The sequence below is a fragment of the Dermacentor variabilis genome, chromosome 3 (genome assembly GCF_050947875.1).
Source record: "Dermacentor variabilis isolate Ectoservices chromosome 3, ASM5094787v1, whole genome shotgun sequence".
Classification (NCBI taxonomy): domain Eukaryota; kingdom Metazoa; phylum Arthropoda; class Arachnida; order Ixodida; family Ixodidae; genus Dermacentor; species Dermacentor variabilis.
The window spans coordinates 130367371-130389198 of NC_134570.1; the positions used below are offsets into that span (position 1 = coordinate 130367371).

The 21828-nt window shown below is 47.3% G+C and overlaps 1 protein-coding gene across 2 annotated transcripts in view; it reads right to left on the reverse strand.

Moving 5' to 3' along the window:
- Positions 1 to 19393: 19393 nt before the first annotated feature.
- Positions 19394 to 21828, reverse strand: part of LOC142574181 (solute carrier family 2, facilitated glucose transporter member 8-like) — a 31433-nt gene continuing 28998 nt past the window's right edge. For both annotated transcript variants that reach the window (XM_075683332.1, XM_075683331.1), the window contains one exon: positions 19394 to 20146. In XM_075683332.1, coding sequence (XP_075539447.1) covers positions 19535 to 20146 — 612 coding nt within the window. In that variant the 3' untranslated portion in view covers positions 19394 to 19534. The remainder of the gene's footprint in view (positions 20147 to 21828) is intronic.

Consider the following 21828-nt stretch of genomic DNA (forward strand, 5'->3'; position numbering starts at 1 on the left):
TATAAACACTCGGTCTTCCCCCGATTCCAAGGTGGCGGAAACGTTCGTCCAGTCATCGTAAACACGCCGCCTCTCCGCGGGACGGTTTACACACACACACGCACACAGACAGGTTCTCGGTTCGAAACCGACATCACACGAATTTCGTAGAACTCGGAGCCCCGCGCAGTGCGCCCGGGTAGCCTTTGTCTTGCGTCTTGGTCGGCGCGTGGAAAGGGGTGTCCGACGTTCCCGCGGCAACTCCCCCACTCGTAGAAGATCAGGTCCGCGTTGGGGAGTTCGGTAACAATAGTTGGCCCGCCGAACTCGCTCAGTCACAACGGCGACGAGGCTAGAGCGTAACGGTGGCGGTTTCAGCACAAAGCCTGCTTCGTCAAGCGCATCCTAGCTGAAGCGATGGAGAGTTGAGGACGCGCGTATTCTTCTCGACACAAAGTCGATTTAGTCACGCCGTGGCTAGAGGTTGGCGGCGGCGCTCGAGGAAAAGATGATGCCCGCGGTCGCAACTGGTTGGCAAAACTTGCACTGCAGCTGGCCATTCTTAACAGTACTTAATAATGTGAATTAATCTTTTTTAAGAAGTTGAGCTAAATAACAACTCCGACAGTTTGAGGTGAGTAACTCATATGTTTAATTGGTCTTTTGATGGAGAAGGAATCATTCGTGGAAATTTGATATAGAGCTACTAGAATAAAGAAAAGGATTATTAGAATAGGAGAAAGTTATAGTGGTAATATTTTTCTTCCGCAGTGGTGATATTTGCATAACTTGAGAAATTTTCCTCTCACCGATGCTTCAAATGAGTTTGCGTACATCAACTCCGCCCTAGATCACGGTAAAAAATTGGCAGTGGTTTAGCTCGGCTATGCCAGGATATACGTGCTGAAAGCTAAGGCATAGCATGGTTAGCCTTGGTTAATCTTGATTTGCAAGTCCAGGTTAGTCTGGTTGTCTAGATATGTTGCGGCGTTTAGCCAGTTGTTCAGCGCGCCATTCGTCTGTATCCTGGGCGATACATTTCCTCTTCATCTCGTTCCGATGTCGATTACAGGCCTCCTCCTGCTTATCATAATTGTCGCATAATTGTCGCAGAATGTGTTTCAATCCTCCAACATGTTATCCGGCATGCGACACAGCAGGAGAAGCGAGCGGAGGCGAGCGCAAGGACGAGGAACGCAATGTGACGCCATACCAAACGACGGCGGCAGAAAGGCGCGGAGCTACGTAGCGGCGGAACACCTGTGGCGCGGTGCTACTAGTGACGCATGCGCAGTAGTGACTAGGGAGCGAGAGAGAGAGAGAAAAACATCCGCGACGAGGCGCGCGTTGTGACGTCATGTGTCTCCTCCGAGCACCGCCACGGCGAAATCGCAAGTTCGCGGCCAGTAAAGCTTTCGCTTTAAAAGTCTCCGAGGGTCTTTTTCGCTGGACGGAAATCACGTTTGACGACACTGCGATGAAGAAAATTTCATCATCAATACTGCCTTTTTTTATTTCGCTAAATACATTCTTAATTAGTTCCATCCTTGGCCAGTCCCCCACAGCGTGGATGAGTGATACACAAATTTGACACGAGATCAACGTGTAGGTGACAATACAATTGCCGCATCAGCGCGAATAGGTTCTCAGTGGCGCGCAAACGCGCACACACACCGTGGCGCTTTGATGCTGGTGATTTCAGTCGACTGTGGTCTGATAAAACACGGCAGAGGCAAAATTAGCCCAGTAAGTGTTGCCTTCCACTTCCGCATTATTGCACGAAACGGGTCTTTTCAGCCAATTAGATATGAGCCGCTCAGTGTAGGCAATGTTATTCATTTTTATAGCAAAATAACGTGACCCCCTATTAATGAGGAGAGCATTTGATTGGGCTGTTCAGACAACCCTGCCGGTCACCGCCCGATGCTTGCATCCGCGGTTACGCAAGTTTAACGCCAGGAGATTGGACTAAAATTATATCGGAATATTTTTATGTTCTAGGGCCCCATGACACTGTAGTGGTGAAGTGGGACGACTTGTCTAGCCTACGTATTTGTTAATAAATTTGGAATGCCTCTGTAATATTTTCCGTTCCTTGGTGTAGATAATATGTTTCATAACGTTTGGTAAAGCGCTGACACGCTAGAAGACACCATCTATGGCTCGTAGTTATGGTATCAAAGAATCCGGTGTTTCGGTGGCATAAACACGGGTATACTCGATTTTTTTCTTTCTTTTATTCTAGAGGCCCAAAGCGAAGAGATGTAGAAACCTACCTACTTACCGGTACGTATCTTGGATGATCCCTAGAATGCAAGCAGCGCTAACCGATTCTTGGCCGAGATCAGATGGCCGGCTGTGCCTTTTCACTGTGAAACGAACATTTCATTCATATGGTATCTTCCATGACCTCTTACTTTGTAAGTTGTTATTAGCGTATTCCAGGTCTCCAAAGATCTGTGTACGCGTCCGGTTTACGAAAGCTTTCACGAGCTCGAAGTACAGTTCAAGGTGTTTTACAAGAGTTCCAAGAGAAATACTGTGGTGATAATTATACTTGTATAGGAAACGGTGTTCAGTGTATTTTATGTCAGTTTTGTTTAATAAGGTTTCTTGCCCAATACTGGAAACCGATAGTAGCTGCTGAGTATTGCAAATATTCTTTGCGGTTACGCTTGCAAAATGACTGTCCCGGTCTCCGCGGGACAAATGACACTTATCAGCGTACAGGATAATAGTGAAGTCTTCATAGAAACCTATACGCTTTGCCAAGTGCCATGTTAAAGGGCGGCTACAAGAGTGTCGCTTTGGAAAGCTTTCAAGATTTCTAAGCAGACTTTGTATAAAACGGATAGGGAGCATTAGATGCACAGAACTTTGTTGGAAGATACAGCGGCCGTCTTAAATGCTCTTGCTGTTTTTAAAGCATCATTACTGCCAATAAAGGACAACATGGATTTAGTATGCTGAGGCATACCTCAGTCGGAATAATAACGTGGGAGGCGGTTGAATTGGAGCCGCCACGCGTCAGGTACGCCCAACTTTGTGTCGGGTGCTAAGCGCCCGCGTAATTTCGTGGTTTTTCAACAAGAGACTACACCAACTGGCCTAAACTGACAGCTTAGAAAATCTGAGTCACTTGATTTCTCACTTGGGTGCCGCATCTGTAGTGGTGCGATGAAGGCGCGCCATGCAATTATTACGAGCCTCTTTTTTACACTGTGCGAATATTTAAATATCGCTTGTTGCAGACAGTAAAATTGAAGTTCCTGAGCATGGTTTCACAAAGGGGCGGAGTATACATACCCGAGAACTCTAAACACATACTTCAAGATATGCAAAACATACTATTTAGGTTTTGAAGTTATTCAAAGAACATGTTGCAAATTACAATTTATAGCTGGTGAGTTTGCGAAGCATATTCATTCGAAACGAATTCCCAGGATGACACCAGTTTCGGAATATTTATTCCCGAAGTGCGAAATAAAATAAATCGGCGTGCCAGAAGCTTTTGCGCTTCAACGCTTAAAAGCGTGTATTCGTAAAAAAGAGGGAAAACTGCATTTTTACCACATGTTGCACAACGCGTATTTCGAAGCCGATGTCAGCCTCAGAATTTCTTCGAAGTGTAAATGTCTTAAAACTAACCGGATGTAGCTTGTGAATAGTAATATGTTCTCATAAAGTAATAAGGTAAAACCTAATTCGTGAAACTTCTTTGAGCGCAGCTCTTAGGCGCCCGCATCTACGGCGAGTGCCGGCGCCATCCCTCGGCGTCCTCAAAACCGAGGGAAGAATCACAGCGAAGAATGAAAGAACGAACGTGGAGCGCGGATGAAAGACGACGATAGCGAAGAGAGCGTGAAAAGGAAAGCGGAGGAGGAGGGTGCAGCGGAACCACGAGGTGGAAAACTGATGGGTGCGCAGCAGCTCAGCGGCGTCAGCTGCATCTTGCTCTCTACTACGAACCTGGTTCCCCGACAGGAGTCCATGGACAGCCTCGTCATGCTGTCGCTCATTCAAGGAAGTACAGCTTTTCCTTTGTATTAGTCGGACATTTCTCCCACATTTACGTTTACCAAGCCACTGTCTAAGACACCGTCCTGCTCGTAGGTGTATGGAAAAGGAGAGTTTCAAAAGCAGACTGGGAGTCATTAGATGTGCGGGCATATTGCGTACCTTGTAGAGTTTCCAGTGCACGCAAACGTGTAAGGCTACCCTCGCAAAGCTGTTCAGGAACACGTGCAGTCGTGCCTCACGACCCGTTGAGTTGTTTTGAAGACGATGGCTTTGTTTGGCGGCTTCACACAGCTTTGCGTATATGTGATTACGGTATCGAACTGGCGTCTCGGTCAATAAACTGCCTTTTGGGGGTTCGAAAGCGTCGCAACGGGTTACGAAAGGCACCAAAATGAAGGTCTGAACGAAGCGAAAAACGTTAATTAATCGTAGAGTAAGTAAAGATAACCGCACGGTTCTCTGTAGCGTCCATTTACTCGGAAATTAAGGACATGGTATGGTACCACAGACTCCACATCTACGGGATCGGCCCACCTACCCTCTTAAAAAAAAAGGAACGAGTGTTCACCGAAGTGAATGCGAAAGAAGACAACGGCGACGTACGCGCGTAAAAAACAAAAAAAACCAAAAGAATGCAATATCTCGACAACAATAAAAGAAAGAAAAATGGTCAAGAAAAAAGAACTTAATATCAATAAAACGAAGAAAGTACTGCAAATATGGGGAAGGTGCCGGCTGTTCCAGCGAACACTTCCAAAGTTTTTTAAAGGTTGCTGGGGCAGATAGCACAATTCTAGTTCATGAGCTGGTCTACTCGAAGACGCGGACACCACTTGCACAAAAATTGAAATGCGTATTCGACTCATTAACAAAAATACACTAATTAGGTTTTACACTAATTACCTTATGATCCAATTCTAGCCCTGGAGTTCGGAAGGTGGATCCACTTGGAACGATTTCTCAGGATGATACCAGCTTCGAGATAATAAGTCCCGAACTTTGCAGATACATTCATCGGCGTTCCAGTTACTTTCATTATAAAACTTTGTTTTTTGCTTTCAAATACAAAAGGAACAGGAACGCCAATACCTGTCCCCGCAAAGTTCGAGAATTAATATCCCGAAAATAATTTCAACCTGAGTCGATCTGAACAAAGCTGTGGTGAGAGAGAGAGAAAGAGAGATAGCAAAGAGAGGAAAGGCAGGGAGGTCAACCAGACGAGCGTCCGGTTTGCTACCCTACACTGGGGGAAGAGAAAGGGGGAACAGAAAGAGGAAAGCGGGATAGAGGGAACACTGTCTGTGCAGCAGGCAAGGCAAAACGACGCATCTTAGCATGAAACGCGCAATGAACTTCGGCGACGAGCACGTCTCGGAAACAGTAACCCAGGTTGCGGTAGTGACACAGCTCCACCGCCACCTAAATCATTTAAATTCTGAGACGTCACAAAGGTCACGCACGACAGCATATGCTTCTGAAAAGCTAGTTGGCGTGAGTGCGGCCATTTTAGCAATCCCTGGCTAGCTTTAGCAATTTTCTTCTCGATTTAGCGACGCATTTTACTATTTAACCACCGTCAATCTTTCTACGCCATGGCAGAACAATCCGCGATATTTTGGCGACTTATAAGTCGCTAAAGAACGAGAACAAACGAGAACATCCGCGCAAGTTGCAAGAACAAAACGAGATCCCCCGTCGTTTGTACAGGACCCAAGTACCTACGCTAGCCACTTCCAAACAAGTTACAAAACATTGTTTTTGAGTTCTTCCTAATGTTTGTTCACAATATCACTCAAGATGTAGCTTCTAGTACGCTGAAGTTTTATTTCTTATTTCCAATAGGCGATGTGGAAGCGACAAAAAAGAAGAAAGTACCCAACAAAAAAAAAGTTATTTCTAATTCGACGCCTTTTGGCCATTAGCCCTCGGCTATTGGTCAAAAGTTTTCGGGCTGCTCCGAATTCACCTGCCTGTGACGCGACGTCACAAAAAGGCAAAAACTCACCGCGTCAAAGTAACGTGTACGTGATAAAGATGTATTAATATACCGAAAACTGAATTTTCTTCTGAGTAGCCGCAGGCTGTCCCGTTCCGAAAGGAATAAAAAAAGGCTACCGCTGATCGCTCATGCATTGTCTGCTCGCACCTGCACTAAATCATTGGTTTATTTGCGCATAATAAAACATTTTGCGTGGCCATGTAACGTCTTACAGCCACTTTCGGCACGTATACGGACTCCCTAGGCCAACTCTTCCTTGCCGAGGATCCGTTTTATCGGCATTTTTAACCTTCCGTTGCGCGACACTGCCATTTTTGACTACCCACCGCAAGATAAGTAGGGGAAAGCGGACCAATCTCACACGCCGGCACCACCCCCTTCATCCGGTTATGTATTTTCAGTGCAATGACTCAGCCCTATTCAATCCCTCTCCCCCTGAGCGTGCCCCTTGCCCTTTGTCAGCCAGTTAGATAAGACACGCTGCTCAGTGTAGGCAATGTTATTCGTTTTTCAAGCAAACAAAAGTGACCTTCTATGAACGAGGAGAGTGTTTGATTGGTCTGTTCATACCGCCTTGCGGGTCACCGCCCGATGCTTGCCTCGGCGATTACGCAAATTTGACCTCAGGAGATTGAAATTAAAACATATTGGAATAGTTTTACGTTATAGGGCCGATTCATACTGCATGAAGCTTCCCGGTGAATAATGGGCAGAAAGGTACAATTCGACGTACAACATGGCTGGTCTGGAGTGCGTGTTGCATTTGGAACAGTAGGCGTGCGCCCCGGATGCGCCGTTGACATACAGAAAAATAACGCAGCTTTCATCGCCGTGCCATAACATACAGCCGAGCGCGCGTCAAAGAATAGTGTTATTCGTTTATGAACGCGGAGAACTACAAAATTTCCGGCGATATAGTAGTTCCAGTCCCTTAATGTTTGTGCTAAGAAAAACACGCCATCCTTGACCTCTTTTCTTTTTTTTGATATCGTACTGAAATTTTAAACATATAATCTCAAGGCAAAATCCACACTTCAGCTTCTCTTATCCGTTCTTATGCAGATATAGCAGTGAATTCAAAGCCCTATGCCACCGATCTGCACTATGTTAAAAATCAGTGCCCGCTGCAAACTAACGGTATGTTTACGGTATATTCCTCACATGCATGCACACTAGACAAACATGAAGCGCTTCGGTAGATGATTTATGCAATGTTAGCATTTGTTATTCCTTTCCAAAATTCTTACTTCATTTATTACTTACTCGACAGTTCTGGCAATTATTTTCACGAAGTTCAAGAAAAATTTAGCCGTAATTTATTTACTTTTCTGTCTTTGTTTAGCGAGATGCGCTACAAAATATGGCAACGTTAGTTGGCGTTCGGCAACAAACGCGCCGCTGCAACTTAGTTGCGGGAAGGCGCGTGCCCTTGCATAGGCGGCGAACGTCCGGCCACTGGTAATCATCCACTAAAATTCGAGAAACAGTATGAGAAATTTATTCTATTTAAAACGCGATCGCGCAATGTAGAAACGGACACGAAATGAATAATGTTCTCCAGCTTCTACCAGAAACGACCGACAACGGAGCTAGCGCCCAGCTGCTCAACAAAACAGTGGAGCAGTCTGGTACGGTCAAGTTAAGGACGCAGTAAGCGCAGGTGTTATGGGACGACCACGTCGATCAAGAGCCGTCCGGCTTGCCTGTACTGAGCGCGTTAGTGAAGAACGCGTGTTTCTTGGTGGGGAGCGAAAAGTCCTTCTACAGTAAGGCTTCACGAACTGGGAAGCCTATATTTAACCAGAGAAAAAGATCCGGTTGGCTGCCCTACACTGGGGAGAGAGGGGAGGGGGAGGTAAAGTGGTAACAAAGTAGAGATAAGGAAAGGAAGGAGCCTAGACACACAGTCACCATCGGTCACTGGCACCGAATACTGTCATCGCACAGCACGAATTGTTGCAGGGTGAGGGGCTCAAATACCGGCGAAAACGTGCCGGCGATAGGGTTCTAATTATTCCCCGCAAAGCCTCATCAGCAGGAGCAACGGTGGCAAGGGATCGTCGCTTCGGCGCGAAATTTCTTGTTCTCATCCTCTCCTTCGTCGCTTCGGTTCTTTTTTCTTTTTTATTATTATTTTTTTACTCGATTGTAGGTAGACGCGTAAGCGACGAAGTCCTTCTGCAGTGCAGCATGTGGTTTAAAGGCATTTCGCTAAAGTTCGGAATGCCGTTTGCCGCTTATATTATTTTCCGCTTCTTTACCGCGTTGGGCTAGCTAGGCAGCACGACTGCATGAGCGCATTGTGTTGTATGTTAAAGCTACAGAAGTTTGCAAGAACTGAAATTGTTAGTTTTATGTGGCCCGGTAAATCCTCGCAGCAGCTGTCGCGCACTTCATGTTTTTACATCTATTTTATGTGTGGCTACGCACATGTTTAACTGTTGCTAGTTGCTTCATGCATAACTCTTGATTCTTTTGAGCTGCGAGGTTTTCACCCTGCCTCGTTTGTAAAGGGTATAAATCACGCTGTGTCTTATCGGAATGACACCAAGCAAGTGCTTCTTTAACAGCTTTATTCATTTCGCCCGAGGGCATCTTAGATACCGTGGTATTTTGGGAAATGTGTTTAGAAAATAGGTAGCTCAGGGCGAGAATTGCTAATAGTTGCTGCATATGGTATTTTGTTCCATTTTTCGCTGATCCATTTTTCGCTGAATAGTTTGCGTCACGTTTGGTAAGTCATCACACCTTGATGCTGTCTGAGCAGACTTAACACGCCGAGTGATTTGTTTGTTTCACAACGTAGTCGCTTCTTGCAAGTGAATTTTGTACTCAACTGAATTATTTCTTATTATGCTTACGCCGCATAGGACTAAACCCGGCCTTGCCGCCAGCGCTGGATCTAATTTGACTGGCGCTGCTCTGCCTTTAAATATATCATGTGGCACCTCTCTCTAGTAACATTTAAAAAAAGTACTGCAACATTAAACTATAACTTTGTACGTTTCCAAACAGCTCCCTTAGGGAATTTAAAATTGCAAAAACTGCAGCGCGAACTGCAGTTCATCGGCGGTACAGCGCTAACACGCGCTTTTATTAACCCGTGCGTTTGGCGGCTTCGTTGACTATAGTGTACGCGTTTCTATCAATAAATTCGCAATTATTCTTCTTCAGGCGACTTTCACTACACTTATTCAGCGGCGTCACATGTATTCATCGGCAGAAAAATCACAACGGCATATGCAGACATCGCACCGTGCGGATTTGTTATCTAAGTCTGCACTAACGACGGGTGCTTATTATTGAGGTACAGAAGCAGCATTACGGCAAGGGTAGAATTAAAAAAAAACACGGTCGAGACATCGCATTATTCAACAAAATTTGTCGGCTAGTTTACATGAGCTCCACTTAATGTAAATGTTCTTCACGGCGTTTGTCTGCGGGACGCACCTGGCGCGTATGTGGACCATGTTGCCCCAAACGCCGGTAACATCTTGTTCATACCCGCTCCCACAGAGGTCTGCGTCTTCCCTACAGCTGTCACCGCAGAAGAAGTAGTCTGGCGCCCAAACAAAGGACAAATCGCAGCCGCGAACTTCAGTCACCCTTGCTGCAAAGCGTTGTCGTCTGCTACTGCTCCCGCGCGTATTGTTGGAAGCGCCCGCTAGGTGGCTATCAGTGGCGCCTCTATAGGCGGTGCACGAGGCCTATATGGTCCCGATATGCATCTCACCATACACATAGAGGAAACACTGGCGGCACTCATCTGCCACTACAGTCAGCGATTTACCTACTAAAATTTCACAGTAACACTGCTTATCTCTACTTCGTTGCTCTTTGCATCTACTGCAGTCTCTGGTGGCATCACTGGCAGTGCCGTTCCTGGACTTGGCAGGTCGACGCAAGCAGCTTACTCTCTCCGTGATGGCGTGTTTGGGGAGCCTGGTCACGTTGGGCGTCGTCTACTATTCAGCCTCCCCAGCAGTGATGAGTGGGAGCGAAACTACCGTGACGGATAACTCGGCTGCGGCTGCACTCGCTGCCACTGCTTCCACTATAGACGACTCAAGTACGTTGACGTTCGCCATCCAGGTGAATAAAATTAGTGCGTGAAAGACACTCCTGCAAGGAATTACTTAAAATTGCAGTTTTGCTTTTTCAGTTCTGTTTTGGATTGGCTGGCAAAAAAAAATTTAAAAAGAAGCGCGGAAGGTTTTCTGTCCTCTGCGCACTCCCTTCTCCGCTAATTGCAATTACGACAGTGTGTGCTCGCCGCGTTTTTCTTTTTCAGCATTATGTAACGCACGAGACCTACAATTCTATTGTCTTTAGACGATCCTTCTATCAGGCGAGAAAGAATCCCCGTTATCGCTTGCGAAGCGTTAAAGAAACGCCTGTATGTTTTTTCTCACCTGAAATGGTGAGTAGTGATGAGGCCCCTTTTAATTTATTTCTTGATGCCTTTAGACTGACATGTACTCGTAAACAAAGGTCACCTCTGTTTCCTTCTTATAAATGTCAAACTTTTCGTTTTGATTTTGTTCCAGTCTACGGATGCCTCGGGGTCTTTTATAAGAAGCCAACAAACACTGAAACTAAGGACAAAATAGGGGAAATTACTTGTGCTTAATAAATGGAATAATATAAACGATAAAATAATGGAAATGAAAGTGGATGAAAAAACAACTTGCCACAGGTGGGGAACGATCCCACAACCTTCGCATTTCGCGTGCGATGCTCTACCAATTGAGCTACCGCGGCGCCGTTTCCCCAACCACCACCTTCGGGAAATGCGAAGGTGGTGGTTGGTGGACCAACCTGAATGAAATTTCCGGCCTTTCAGATAGAAAATCAAATTCCAATGACGGTTGGAAGCGGAATATTGGCCTGACTTTCTTTTGCGGCGATTCCACATAATTCACAACTTCAATAAGAAAAAGCACGAAGCTTACAAATCTATTACTCAGCTCTATGAACATCGCAATTCCATGAGCTGTATCCGTTAGAACATCCAAGGCGGAGAAATCTGATATAATAATTTTTATCTTGCATGAGTTCTTGACAGTGTTTACAAGGGTTTCGCAAAGTTCCTACTCACATTTAGATGTTGTACTTTAGACCTGCGTATACTACATCAATTTTGTCCATTTTTAACGTAGCATTCGATGAAATTGATAGAAATGTCATATCGTTTTTCACTACTGAGTTACAAGGTTGCAAACTTGAAACTGTCGTTTTTTTAAAGCTAGCAAATATCATCATGCTTATTAAGAAAATTGGCCGCGTGAAGCAAAATCTGATGTCTGCATTCCATGGAACATAACTCTCTTCTTTTGAATGCTACAAACTCTCTTCTTATGAATGCTACAAACCCCATCACTGGGGAATGCTACAAACCCCATCACGTTGCACTGGTTGCCGAGGAAAGTGATTTCTTTTTTTTTTCCACGTAATAGGATAGGCACCTCCGAGCTAAAGCTTCCTGGTAATATTTTGTTCTCATCCTTTTTTTTACCCTAGTCATGCTTACTCCAAATGCGCGCCCATTTCTCTCCAGCAACATCACAACGACGAAAGGTCACGTTCTAAAAGTAACGCACAGCCTTCAGAAGCACATTCAGGCTATTGCCTCCAAGCAAGACGTCGCACCGGCATCTCAGCACGTAATGCAGCCGACTGCCGCCGTTGCAGCCCCTTCCGGTAATTTGAGCAAAGCAGCTGTGGCCTACAAGCAACGGGCGCCTCACTCAGTAACGACTGGCACTTCATCTAGCTCGTCGGGACGTTCCACGGCGTGTCGAAGTTCTACGGCGTCCGGAGCGAGCGACGCTTCCAGGCGCGCTTCAAGCGCCAGTTCCCTGCAACCACCGCAGTGAAGCGCGCGAGTGCTACGGTACCGGCGCTCGAAAGACGGAAGGCAGGGGTCCTAAACTACACGAAAGGGCTGCTGCGGCTGCCACAATGGCCGCAAAACGTTTAAAGTTTGCCCACGCTCTATAACGGATGGCCGTTATTTTTTTTTTTTTTTGTGCGCGTGCTTGGGCCCCCTCAGGTACTCGCCTTATGTTTTCGCTTCAGGAACATCAGAGATAGGCACACGTTCGTTATTACCAAACACACATGAACTCTGGAACTCCCAGGTATTGTGATCTCAATAATAGAGTCCTTTTATCTGCAACCTGAATAGCCGCTCGGCGGTCGGTCTTTTTCTCTTTTGTTTCTTTTCTTCTTATATATATAGATTTCTAGAGAGAATGTCGAGCGCTTGCAGACTCCGCAGAGCGGAACTATCTACAGCTCTTTACCTCGAAAATTATTAACGTGACGTTCGCAGGAACAAACAATGGGATTAGTTCGTTCTCGAACAGAAATTTGCCTCACACTGGAAAAAACGGTAACTCTATGCCTATATCGTCATTTGTGCCACACTCGTGCGCCGCAACTTTCGGAATGACATGGTTGCGTTCTTGTGTTTGCATGATGTTTCTAGGTGCACCAAGCGCATTGTTTCATATGACACCTTTGTGTTTTAATTTCTGACGCACGTCATTTGACGAATTATCACGTTGACAGGGGCACATTCGTCTGCATCGCCATGCGCACGCTCCCTGTTTGTTATAGTTCTATAGCACTCTCTGGGAACCAGTCCCCAGTTGTATGTTAACATAAGTTCTTTTGGTGGTGGTGGTGGTGGTGGTGATGTTGATGTTGAAGCAGGCGGGGTTAGCCTGGCATACATGGCCGGCAATTGTTCCGCCTGATCCTCCTTCGAGTTGTGATCAGGAATGTGTCACCAGGTGTCGATGAGCCCCGTGTCTCGCAGGGAGGCTATCAGCAGTCGTTGCGGTCTCTTCCTGAATGCCGCGGGCCCTCCGGGAAAACAACGTCTTCAAAGGTCCTGTGCGTCAGACCGCTCTTTTGTAGGTTGGTGACCATCGCTTTTCTTTCTGTGCAAACTGCGGGCATAACCAAATGAAATGTTCGATGTCGCCAATGTCACCACAGAAAACACAGAGTGGGGAAGCGCGAAGCCCAGTCTTGAATAACCAAGCTGGGGTGTACGCGGAGTCGGTCCTGATGCGGTATAGAAGCGTCGCTTGTTCGCGTGCAAATCCATGAGTCACACAGGATTCGTGTGGATTCTTGTGCATCTCTCTAAAGTGAAGGCGGATTGCACCCTTAGGGTTTTGAAAAGCTTTTGGAGCTTTCACTTTTCGAACACATGTCAGCGCTAGGCGAGCAAGGGCGTCAGCTTCCTCGTTTCCATCAATTCCTTCGTGTGATGAAATCCACTAAAACCTTATGTTAAATCCTTTGCTCGTTAGGTCGTCAATCAGTGCCAGAAACTGCCTTGTAAATTTCTCTAGAGGTAGGCCCCGATGTAATGCTGACTTGGAATCCGTCAGCACCACGACATCTCGTGCAGAAAAGGCCCGTAGTTTCCGCAAAGCCGCGGTGATTGCGGCGCTTTCTACTGTTGTAGAGGAAACTACGCGATCCAGTCGGCCAGACCATGACACATCAAGGGATGGTATGCAGAATGCCGCTGCACAGCTATCTGTTTGTGCGCACACCGAACCGTTGGTGCACACTTGTAGATGGGTTTGAAACACAGTGCTCAAGTGGTACAGCACAATAAAGTTTGCTTCGGCAGTTGAAATGGTGCCTTTAGTCGGTAGGTGGGGTACATTGAGGCTGCAGGTAACGTCCGAAAAAGACCATGGAGGATCAAGGCGACCTCGTTTAGGCCATTCCAATCCTAAATATCGGAAGGTGTTCAGCGCCGCATGGAATTCTGAGCGAGTTCTTGCTCTTAGCCGCCGGAGAAGCCCCGTGCCTGCGCGTGACTCGCCCAGCCTTAATAGCTGCGTCAGCAAGGCCTGAGATGCCAAGAGGCGGAGTGGAAGAGACTCTACCTCATTAGTGACTTTCTTGTTTGAAGCCGCCGTTGGAACTACCATCGCCAAGTGAAGTCCCTTTCTGTGCACTGCCGCCAAGCGCTCGAATTGACTCGATGACGGTGATATCAGAGGGAGCTAATAGAGAATGCGGCTTGTTATCAGTGCAGCGTTCAATTTAAGCACGGATATAGGATTGTTTCCCCAACGTACACCTGCCAATCAACGAAGTGCGTTGACTCTTTGCACTGATGCAGCCACAACACTTTCGACCGCACCACGCCATAGTAGCTTGTTGTCGATGGTGACGCCCAGGAATGAGTCGCAGGAACATGAGTTGCACGAAGAATTGAATGCCCTCTGATATTCAGCGTCAGACGTGTTGACTTGCGTCTCACTCCCGGGAAAAGCATGAAGGCAGATTTTGCTGCTGATAAAGATAGGCCAAGCGTCGATAAGTGGCGATCGATAGTGGAGATTGCGGCTTGGGCTATCCGGGCCAAACGTTTGTGTTGGTACCCGGAGATCCAAATGCAGATGTCATCTGCGTAGATGGACATTTTAACTGCCGTCCGACCTACTTTCAGGGCATCTGGAAGGCTGGCCATGGCAACGTTAAAAAGAAAGGGAGATAGGACACTTCCTTGTGGGACGCCGAGGGAAATTCGTCGCTTGTGACTCATTATACTTCCGAGCTTAACTTGGACCCATCAATCACTGAGAAATTCATGGACGAATCGAAGAGCATTTCCCGAGATGCCCATGGCTCGGAGTCCGTTGATGATGCCTGTATGAAGCCTTGGCAACGTCCATAAAGATGGCGAGTGTGGAAAGGCCGTGTACGCGATGGAGCTCGATATAGCTTAGTAGATCCAAGACACTGTCCTGGGCACTCAACCGTGGACAAAATCCGGTCATACATGATGGCAGTCTATTTCCTTGCTCAAGATACCATGTTAACCTCGTACATATTAGTCTTTCCATCAACTCTGATACGCATGATGTTAGCGATACTGGCCGATATGAGGTGAGGTTTGCAGGATCCTTTCCGGACTAGAGCACTGGCACCACCCATGCTGTCTTCCACGCTTCTGAATTCTCTGCTGTGCTCTAGACGTGATTAAATATGTCCAGAAGGGCTCGTTTTCGTTCATATAGCACATTTGTCTGCATCTGATTGCTGATCAAATCGGGACCCACAGCACAGCGTATTCTTAATTTGCTAAGCGCCAAATCCAACTCACGAAAGGTGAACGGCGTATCCATGGTATGGAATGCTTCAGACCGCAAAATCCGCAAAATAGTCAAGATGGCTCTTGGGCTACCCATCAGGACCCATACCGAGGATCTCTTGAAGCTGGGGCTACATAACACCGCCGAGGAGATTGCCGAAGCCCAAGAACGCGCGCAACTCAGTCGCCTGACCACCACAGCGGCAGGTAAACGCATCCTCGAAGAGCTGGGTTACCACCCTGCGGAATTCCCGATTGTCAGTACCCCGATCCCTAGGTGCATTCGAGACAAGTTCGCAGTGGCCCCTGTGCCCCGAAACGTCCATCCCGTCCACAACGAGGGCAGACGCAAGGCCAGAGCAGCAGCCATCCTCAAACAGATCAAGCAACACGACATTAGAGCAAGCTTCGTCGACGCCGCGGAGTACAGTGACAGGAAGACCTTTGCCGTCGTTGTGGTCGACTCGAGCGGGAACATTTCCAATAGCGCCTCGATTCGCACTTCAGACGCCGGAGTCGCCGAGCAAGTCGCCATCGCCCTCGCCCTGCTAGACGGTCGTGGGTCTGAAATCTATAGTGATTCGAAAACGGCAGTTAGGGCTTTTCAGAAGGCCAAGGAAGTTGTTCGTCTTCTTAGCGGCTCGAGTCCAAATGCTCGCAAACCATTCAATTCACTGGTTTCCTGCTCACGTAGGATCAGTCGAGGGTGCTCCCACGAACCTCAATGAGTCTGCCCACGAGGCTGCGCGTGACCTCACCGACCGCGCTTCCTCTATAAGGAGCACTGACTCCCCTCCTCTCTACGGTCACAGGGACGCTCCCGCTACTCACAACGAGATTATTAAATATTTCTACATGTCCAGAAGGGTCTTTCCACCCCCTCACCCCAAGTTGAATAGGGCGCAAGCCGTTTAGCTTAGGCTTCTACAGACCAGCACATATCCGTGTCTGTCCGCTCGGCACGAGGCTTACCCCGACGTAAATTGCGCGACGCCTGCCCGTCCTGCGGCCAGACCTCGGCTCTACCTCACATGCTCTGGGAGTGCGGGTCGACATACCCCAAGTTCATCAAGGAGGAGTGGGACTCGCTTCTGCGAGCCCCGCTCTAGAAAACCAAATCCTGGCCGTCCGGCGTGCCCGCGACCGGGCCGGTGGGCTAGACCTGCCGGTCCCCACGTGGGACTAGTCGGGCGTGCGACGAATTCGCGTCCTCGCCGGACCTGCAATAAAGTTTAGTCACTCACTCACTTACTCACTCACTCACTCGGGGGCGCGCGCAACGAGTCACAAAAGTAGTGGCGTTTCGTCGCCTTCTCACATGGCCTTTTCCTTCTCCCGCCCTCCCTCCATGTATGTGTGTTGAGAGCGCGGAACGCCAAGACTTTCGTGGCTGTTTTGGTTCTGCCTGTTCTCTGCTTCTTATCACCTACCTCATCTGTACTATTCTATACACCTGCTATCTGGACGGCTGCACGTTAGTAGAAAGGCAGGCGCTGCAGTTTCTGCAATGATTTTGCGGGGAGTCACGCATAATTACAGCCATCGATAAGGTATTTGGTGGTGCCCAGGGGGCTCCAGAGGGCTTTGTGGACATTCGACGTGGCGCAAAAGCCCAAACGAGTTTCTCCTGTCGCCTATCCTCTCTGCCACCCTTCTAACTTGTATATACAAGCTCTGAGCCACCTCCCTATGCGGCGTGCAAGGAAAAGAAACCCCTCTTTACACCGCCTCATGCACACGCCTCTATTTTGCGAGTGTTGAATGACACCAAGACATTCATCACCTCTTGGTGACAAGTGTGGCGAACCTTTCCGCACATCCCCTTCTGGGGAATTGCGCTTAGAGGGAGGAACATGCCTTACGGCTGAGGTTGAAAGAGAGCCTGAGAAGACATTCGGCTTAATTTTGTTGTGCAGTTAGGGGCTGTGTAATTTTATGTTCCACGACAATTATTGTTCTGAAAACCTACTTTTTTGGAAATGTAATAAAAATTGATAAATAAGAGCATGTAGGGTAAATTACGGGGTTATTCTATTTTACACAACGACACGTTTTAGCAGTTGCCGCTTTCGAAGAAAAAAAATTTTGCTTCTCGGCGCCTAGCGCCTTATAATGCTGAAGCCTATTGTAGTAGTAATTTTATACTTTACTAGATTTTCAAAGCATGGCGGCTATGACGTTACCGGTTTTCAGGCGCCTGAAGCACTGCAAAAATAGGGCCTTTGATATCCTGGCTCTTGGTACTGCGGAGTGCCATAATTACGGATGTCGTAAGGCCACCGCGAAACCTTATCCTATCTCAGAAATTTGTTGCCGTGTTATGAAGCGATATCACTGAATATGAAGAGTAGGTAATTAGCACTTTTCGATCTGTTTTTTTCGCGCCAATCAACCATCGACGTAAAGCAGATCAGTTGGCATAGTTACTTTGTCTTTGCCTTGATGCAACGTGCCATCAATTTCGTGTATTGTAAACAATCCGCCGGCAGGAGGCAGGGACGACAGCCTGTGAATAGGGACGCTAACAAAGTTACATCTTTTTATACACTAAGGATAATTTCATTCTTTTCATGCAGAAAAGTGACACTTGGAAACAGTTCAGCTTCTATTTGTCTTCGACTTGTGCCGTTTCTCAGCTCTCTCACTCAGCAGCAGCTCTATTTTTCAGACTTTTAGATGTTTAGGAGGCAACGTTCCAGCACCATGTTACTTTGAGCTTCGCCTCTTTTTCTTCTTTTGAAGAATTATCGTGATGCTACTATGCTGAAATGTTCCAGCTTAGCGCGTAATATTTATGTATCGCAGTGCACTGGCCCGATTATCTCGTTACAAAGCTGATAGGTGGCCTTGCAATAGCAGTGCGTAGTAAAGGTCTATTTCCGCTCGAGCAGCACGCCACACCGCCCACCTGCCCACACACATGTGGTAAGACGAAAACTTGCAGATTTCGCAGACTGTTGCACACATTTCTGTTTACGCTGCATGTGCGAGCCCAGTGTGTGCCAAATATTGTGCACGAACCTGCGAAGTGTGCAGTTTTCTGCACGACCTAACGCGTGCGGCAAGCAAGCGGCGTGGCTCAAGCGCAAATCGGCCTTTAATTAACCAGCCCGAAGGCCGGGGTAAAGCTGTGTAACTGGTGCGCGGCCTGCAAAGTACTCCTCTATCACCACACCGGTCAGTTGGTGTAGCGCAAGCTAATTTTCTTGAAGTGTGCTGATGTCACCGCAGGCTTGTTTAGTTCCGTAGAACCTTTCAAAAGATCAGTTCTAACAGTTTACGAACATATTTCTTTAAACACTTTAGTAGTATTTTGTCAACAATTCGCCGCCGACTTGGATTGGAACTGTGATTTAAAACGAAGATCTTGATTCCCGAGTGCGTTATATATCGACATTAGTGTGTGTTACAAAAATTCATCAAAAACTGTCAAGTTACATCCCATTTTAAATATTTTAGGCAGAGAGCACGAGCTCTTGACGTATTGAAGGTACATGTCCTTCAGAAAAAAATATATTTTGATATATAATAAAACATATTCTTTACACAAAAGTACCATATGTATTTTAAAGGAGTAGTAATGTTATTACTTAGACAAAAATTAGAAGGTATGTTAACGGTGTACATAAAATATTCTTTATAGAAAAGTAAGTAGGGGCCTTTTAAGGGTTTATGAACAAATGTTCTTTATACAAAAATAAGAAGGAAGTCTTTTAACAGCGTAATTGAAATATTTTTTATACAAAGTAAGAAGGAAGTCTTTTAACGACGTTTTGAGAATATTCTTTATGAAAAAGTAAGAAGGAAGTATTTTAATGGTGTATTTAAAACATTCTTTATACAAAAGTAAGAAGAAAGTCTGTTATAGAGTATTTCAAATATCCTTTATGCAAAAGTGAGAAAGAATTATTTTGACAGTGCATGAACAAATGTTACTAGTATATAAATGAAACTAGACATTGAGTAAGGTAAATAGAAAGTTGGTAGGAGTTCGAAATAATGTTAATAGGCTGCTCACATAAAAGAATATATTAGGTAAGCATTAGGTGGTCACCTTCTACAATAGTATGATAAGTACGAATTAGGTAAGAAGTGCTTCGATGAAAAATCACTTGCTATATGTTAGTCAGCACCGCGTTATTTGATAAAGTTAACACACATTGAGGATATATCGCAGAGTTTGATTTTACAGCGAAGCAAATGACAAAGAAAAAGTTGGTTCTTATGAATATAGTCTAGGATAAAATAATAATAAATACTAGAAGAGCGTAATAATAAATGGCTGCAGTGTATTTATAAACAATGCGAAACTACAAGTCAGCCCACGGCTTGAAGCCAAGCACGCGGACACTGCGGCGCTGTAGCAAAAAAAGGTTATCCTTTCAATGTTCCCCCTTGTGATGGGGCTATTGCTTGCTTGGGACGGTGGCGGCCGCCGCTTTATCGGGCTTTGGTGCTGCGCCGCCTTCGTTTTTGGGGGACATTGTGGCTTCGTGTGGATCTTGTTTCGCGTGGCCATCGGCGTGAAGGTTGTGGGCGCGGGGGTGAGCGCGCTCCCAGTGCAAGGGCGAGCGCGGGGTTGGTTTTGCTGTCGGAGCGAAGGCATTTTGATGCCCGAAATCCGCCACCTTGCGGAGCTCGTGCTCCTTTCCCCGCTCTCCCTGCTGATTGGTCGAGGAAGCGGTAAACTCGACGGGCGCCAAGGGTTTCTTGGGTCTGTCCTTGTGGCCTTCGAGCAGTATCGTCTCAAGGGACACGCAGCTGGTGTCCGGAAGCAGGAAGACTGCGGCAAGGCCGCCGGCGAACGTGGAAACAGCTGCCAAGCACGTGAGCACCGCGAGCCACGGGGCGGAGAGGCCGACTGTCGAGACTAGGCTGACGACGGCGAGCGCCGAGGCCCAGTGGAAGACGCAGACGCTGCCGAAGTCACTGCCGCAGCCTCGAAGAGGGGCCAGCTCGGTGGCCAGCACCCAGGCGGCGGGTCCGAGGCCTATCGAGTAGCCGATGCAGAAGACGACCTGCGAGCACAGCCCGTGGTTATATTGCTCTTGCGGAGCGCAAGAACTAGGACACGCCGATGGAAACCAATGCAGGGCGCTACTTCCAGCTAAATGATGCAGTCTAATTTGATAAGCATCCTAATTTCGTAAAAGCCAGTGTGCATATATATCCTGTTGTCCATGCAGGCACATACGTCGGGGCCGATACCGAGCGACCCAAGTTGTTTCGTAATTGGCAATCGAGCAGCAGCCAGCACCCACAAGGAGCGAGGCAAAGGCAAATGGAGCTTGGCTTTAAAAAAATAATAAGGAAACGACTTCTTTAAATAGCGATTACCTGCACGCTCGAGGTGCGTAGGAGCTGTCAGCATCCGCGTGCTGGTACTCTCATGGTATCACGCGTGGGCAGGGCTGCAAGGTCTACGGATACGTGCAGTGCGTGCGGCTTCCGAATTGCCGAAGCTAATTCGCACACATTCATGCCGCGCTCAATCGGCTTTGCCGGAGCCAGGGCAGCATTGTGGCTAACATGGGCGCTGTACGTATGTACAAAGCGGTCCTGCTGGGCGGCTTTAAAGGGATAGTGAATAAAAAATTTGTCGCCGAGATTTCTGTCTCCAGTGATAGCTGTCGCACCGAGAGCGACCAAAACAACACTCTTTCTGAGGAGAAGTGAGCGAAAAGTAATTATTTTAGTGAATATTTCTCAAATCACAGCACCTACCGGCCTCCTCCGAAAGCTCTGGCAAAACCGGATATCACGTCACGCTTACCCACCTCGAGGCTCATTTTTTGCGAGCGATCGTCCACACTGAGTGCGCGAAGGGGCGAGTTGACGTTTGCAGCAACGCGCTTTCTTTGTTCGACCGTCCTATTCGTACCGCTTCCTCGTGTGAGCTGTTCGAAAACCTCGTCTTTGATCTCGTGGATTTGTGGTTTGATGTGTGGAGCAGCCGTGTCAACGCCGCAAAATGCCGAGGGTCTGCTGTGCGCATGTGAAAACGGCAGGCAGCGGTAGTCTTTTTCTCGCGTACTTGTTCACGCTGTAGTTTTGCGCACAGGTGCCGTTTGACCGTAATTTGTCGTTTGTACGACGTTCTGAGCCAGATGTTTGGCCAATTCTGCCAGAATGAATCGAAATCCGCATCATCTGAAGCGACGGCTGACGATAAAAATTTGCCGACATGAGACTGGTGGCGCCATCTCATGTGCACCAAGGGAAGGAGTGCTCGGCTGCGATGAAACAACGGGACGCTGAAACCGCTGCGCATGTACTCGTTCACTCCGGGAATAACAAGACGTTCCCTGTTTACAGAGGCGCATTTCAGTCACTGCACATGCCTGGCTCCAATCCTCACCCGTTGCTTCATCGCATCTATTCTCAAAACAGCTACTTGCGCGCATCAAGCACCTGCCGCGCGAGAGTCGGCAGCCGACTGTTATGCTCACGCCGCCGGCCACACCTGCTCCGATGGCATAGGTACAGGGAGGTCTACACGCGTCAATATCTTCAACGATTTCTATGTTTCTTTTTCTTTTTTTTGTACAGTGTGTACTGACGGCACCTGTATTGTGCATTGGTGGCTTTCATGTTTTACGCGCTAGCAGCTACCCATCCAAGCGTGCGGAGCAAGCCGCTTTGCGCAGAACGCAGAGTAAATTCCTTACGTCGCCTGACATTGCATAGCCTGAGGCATAAG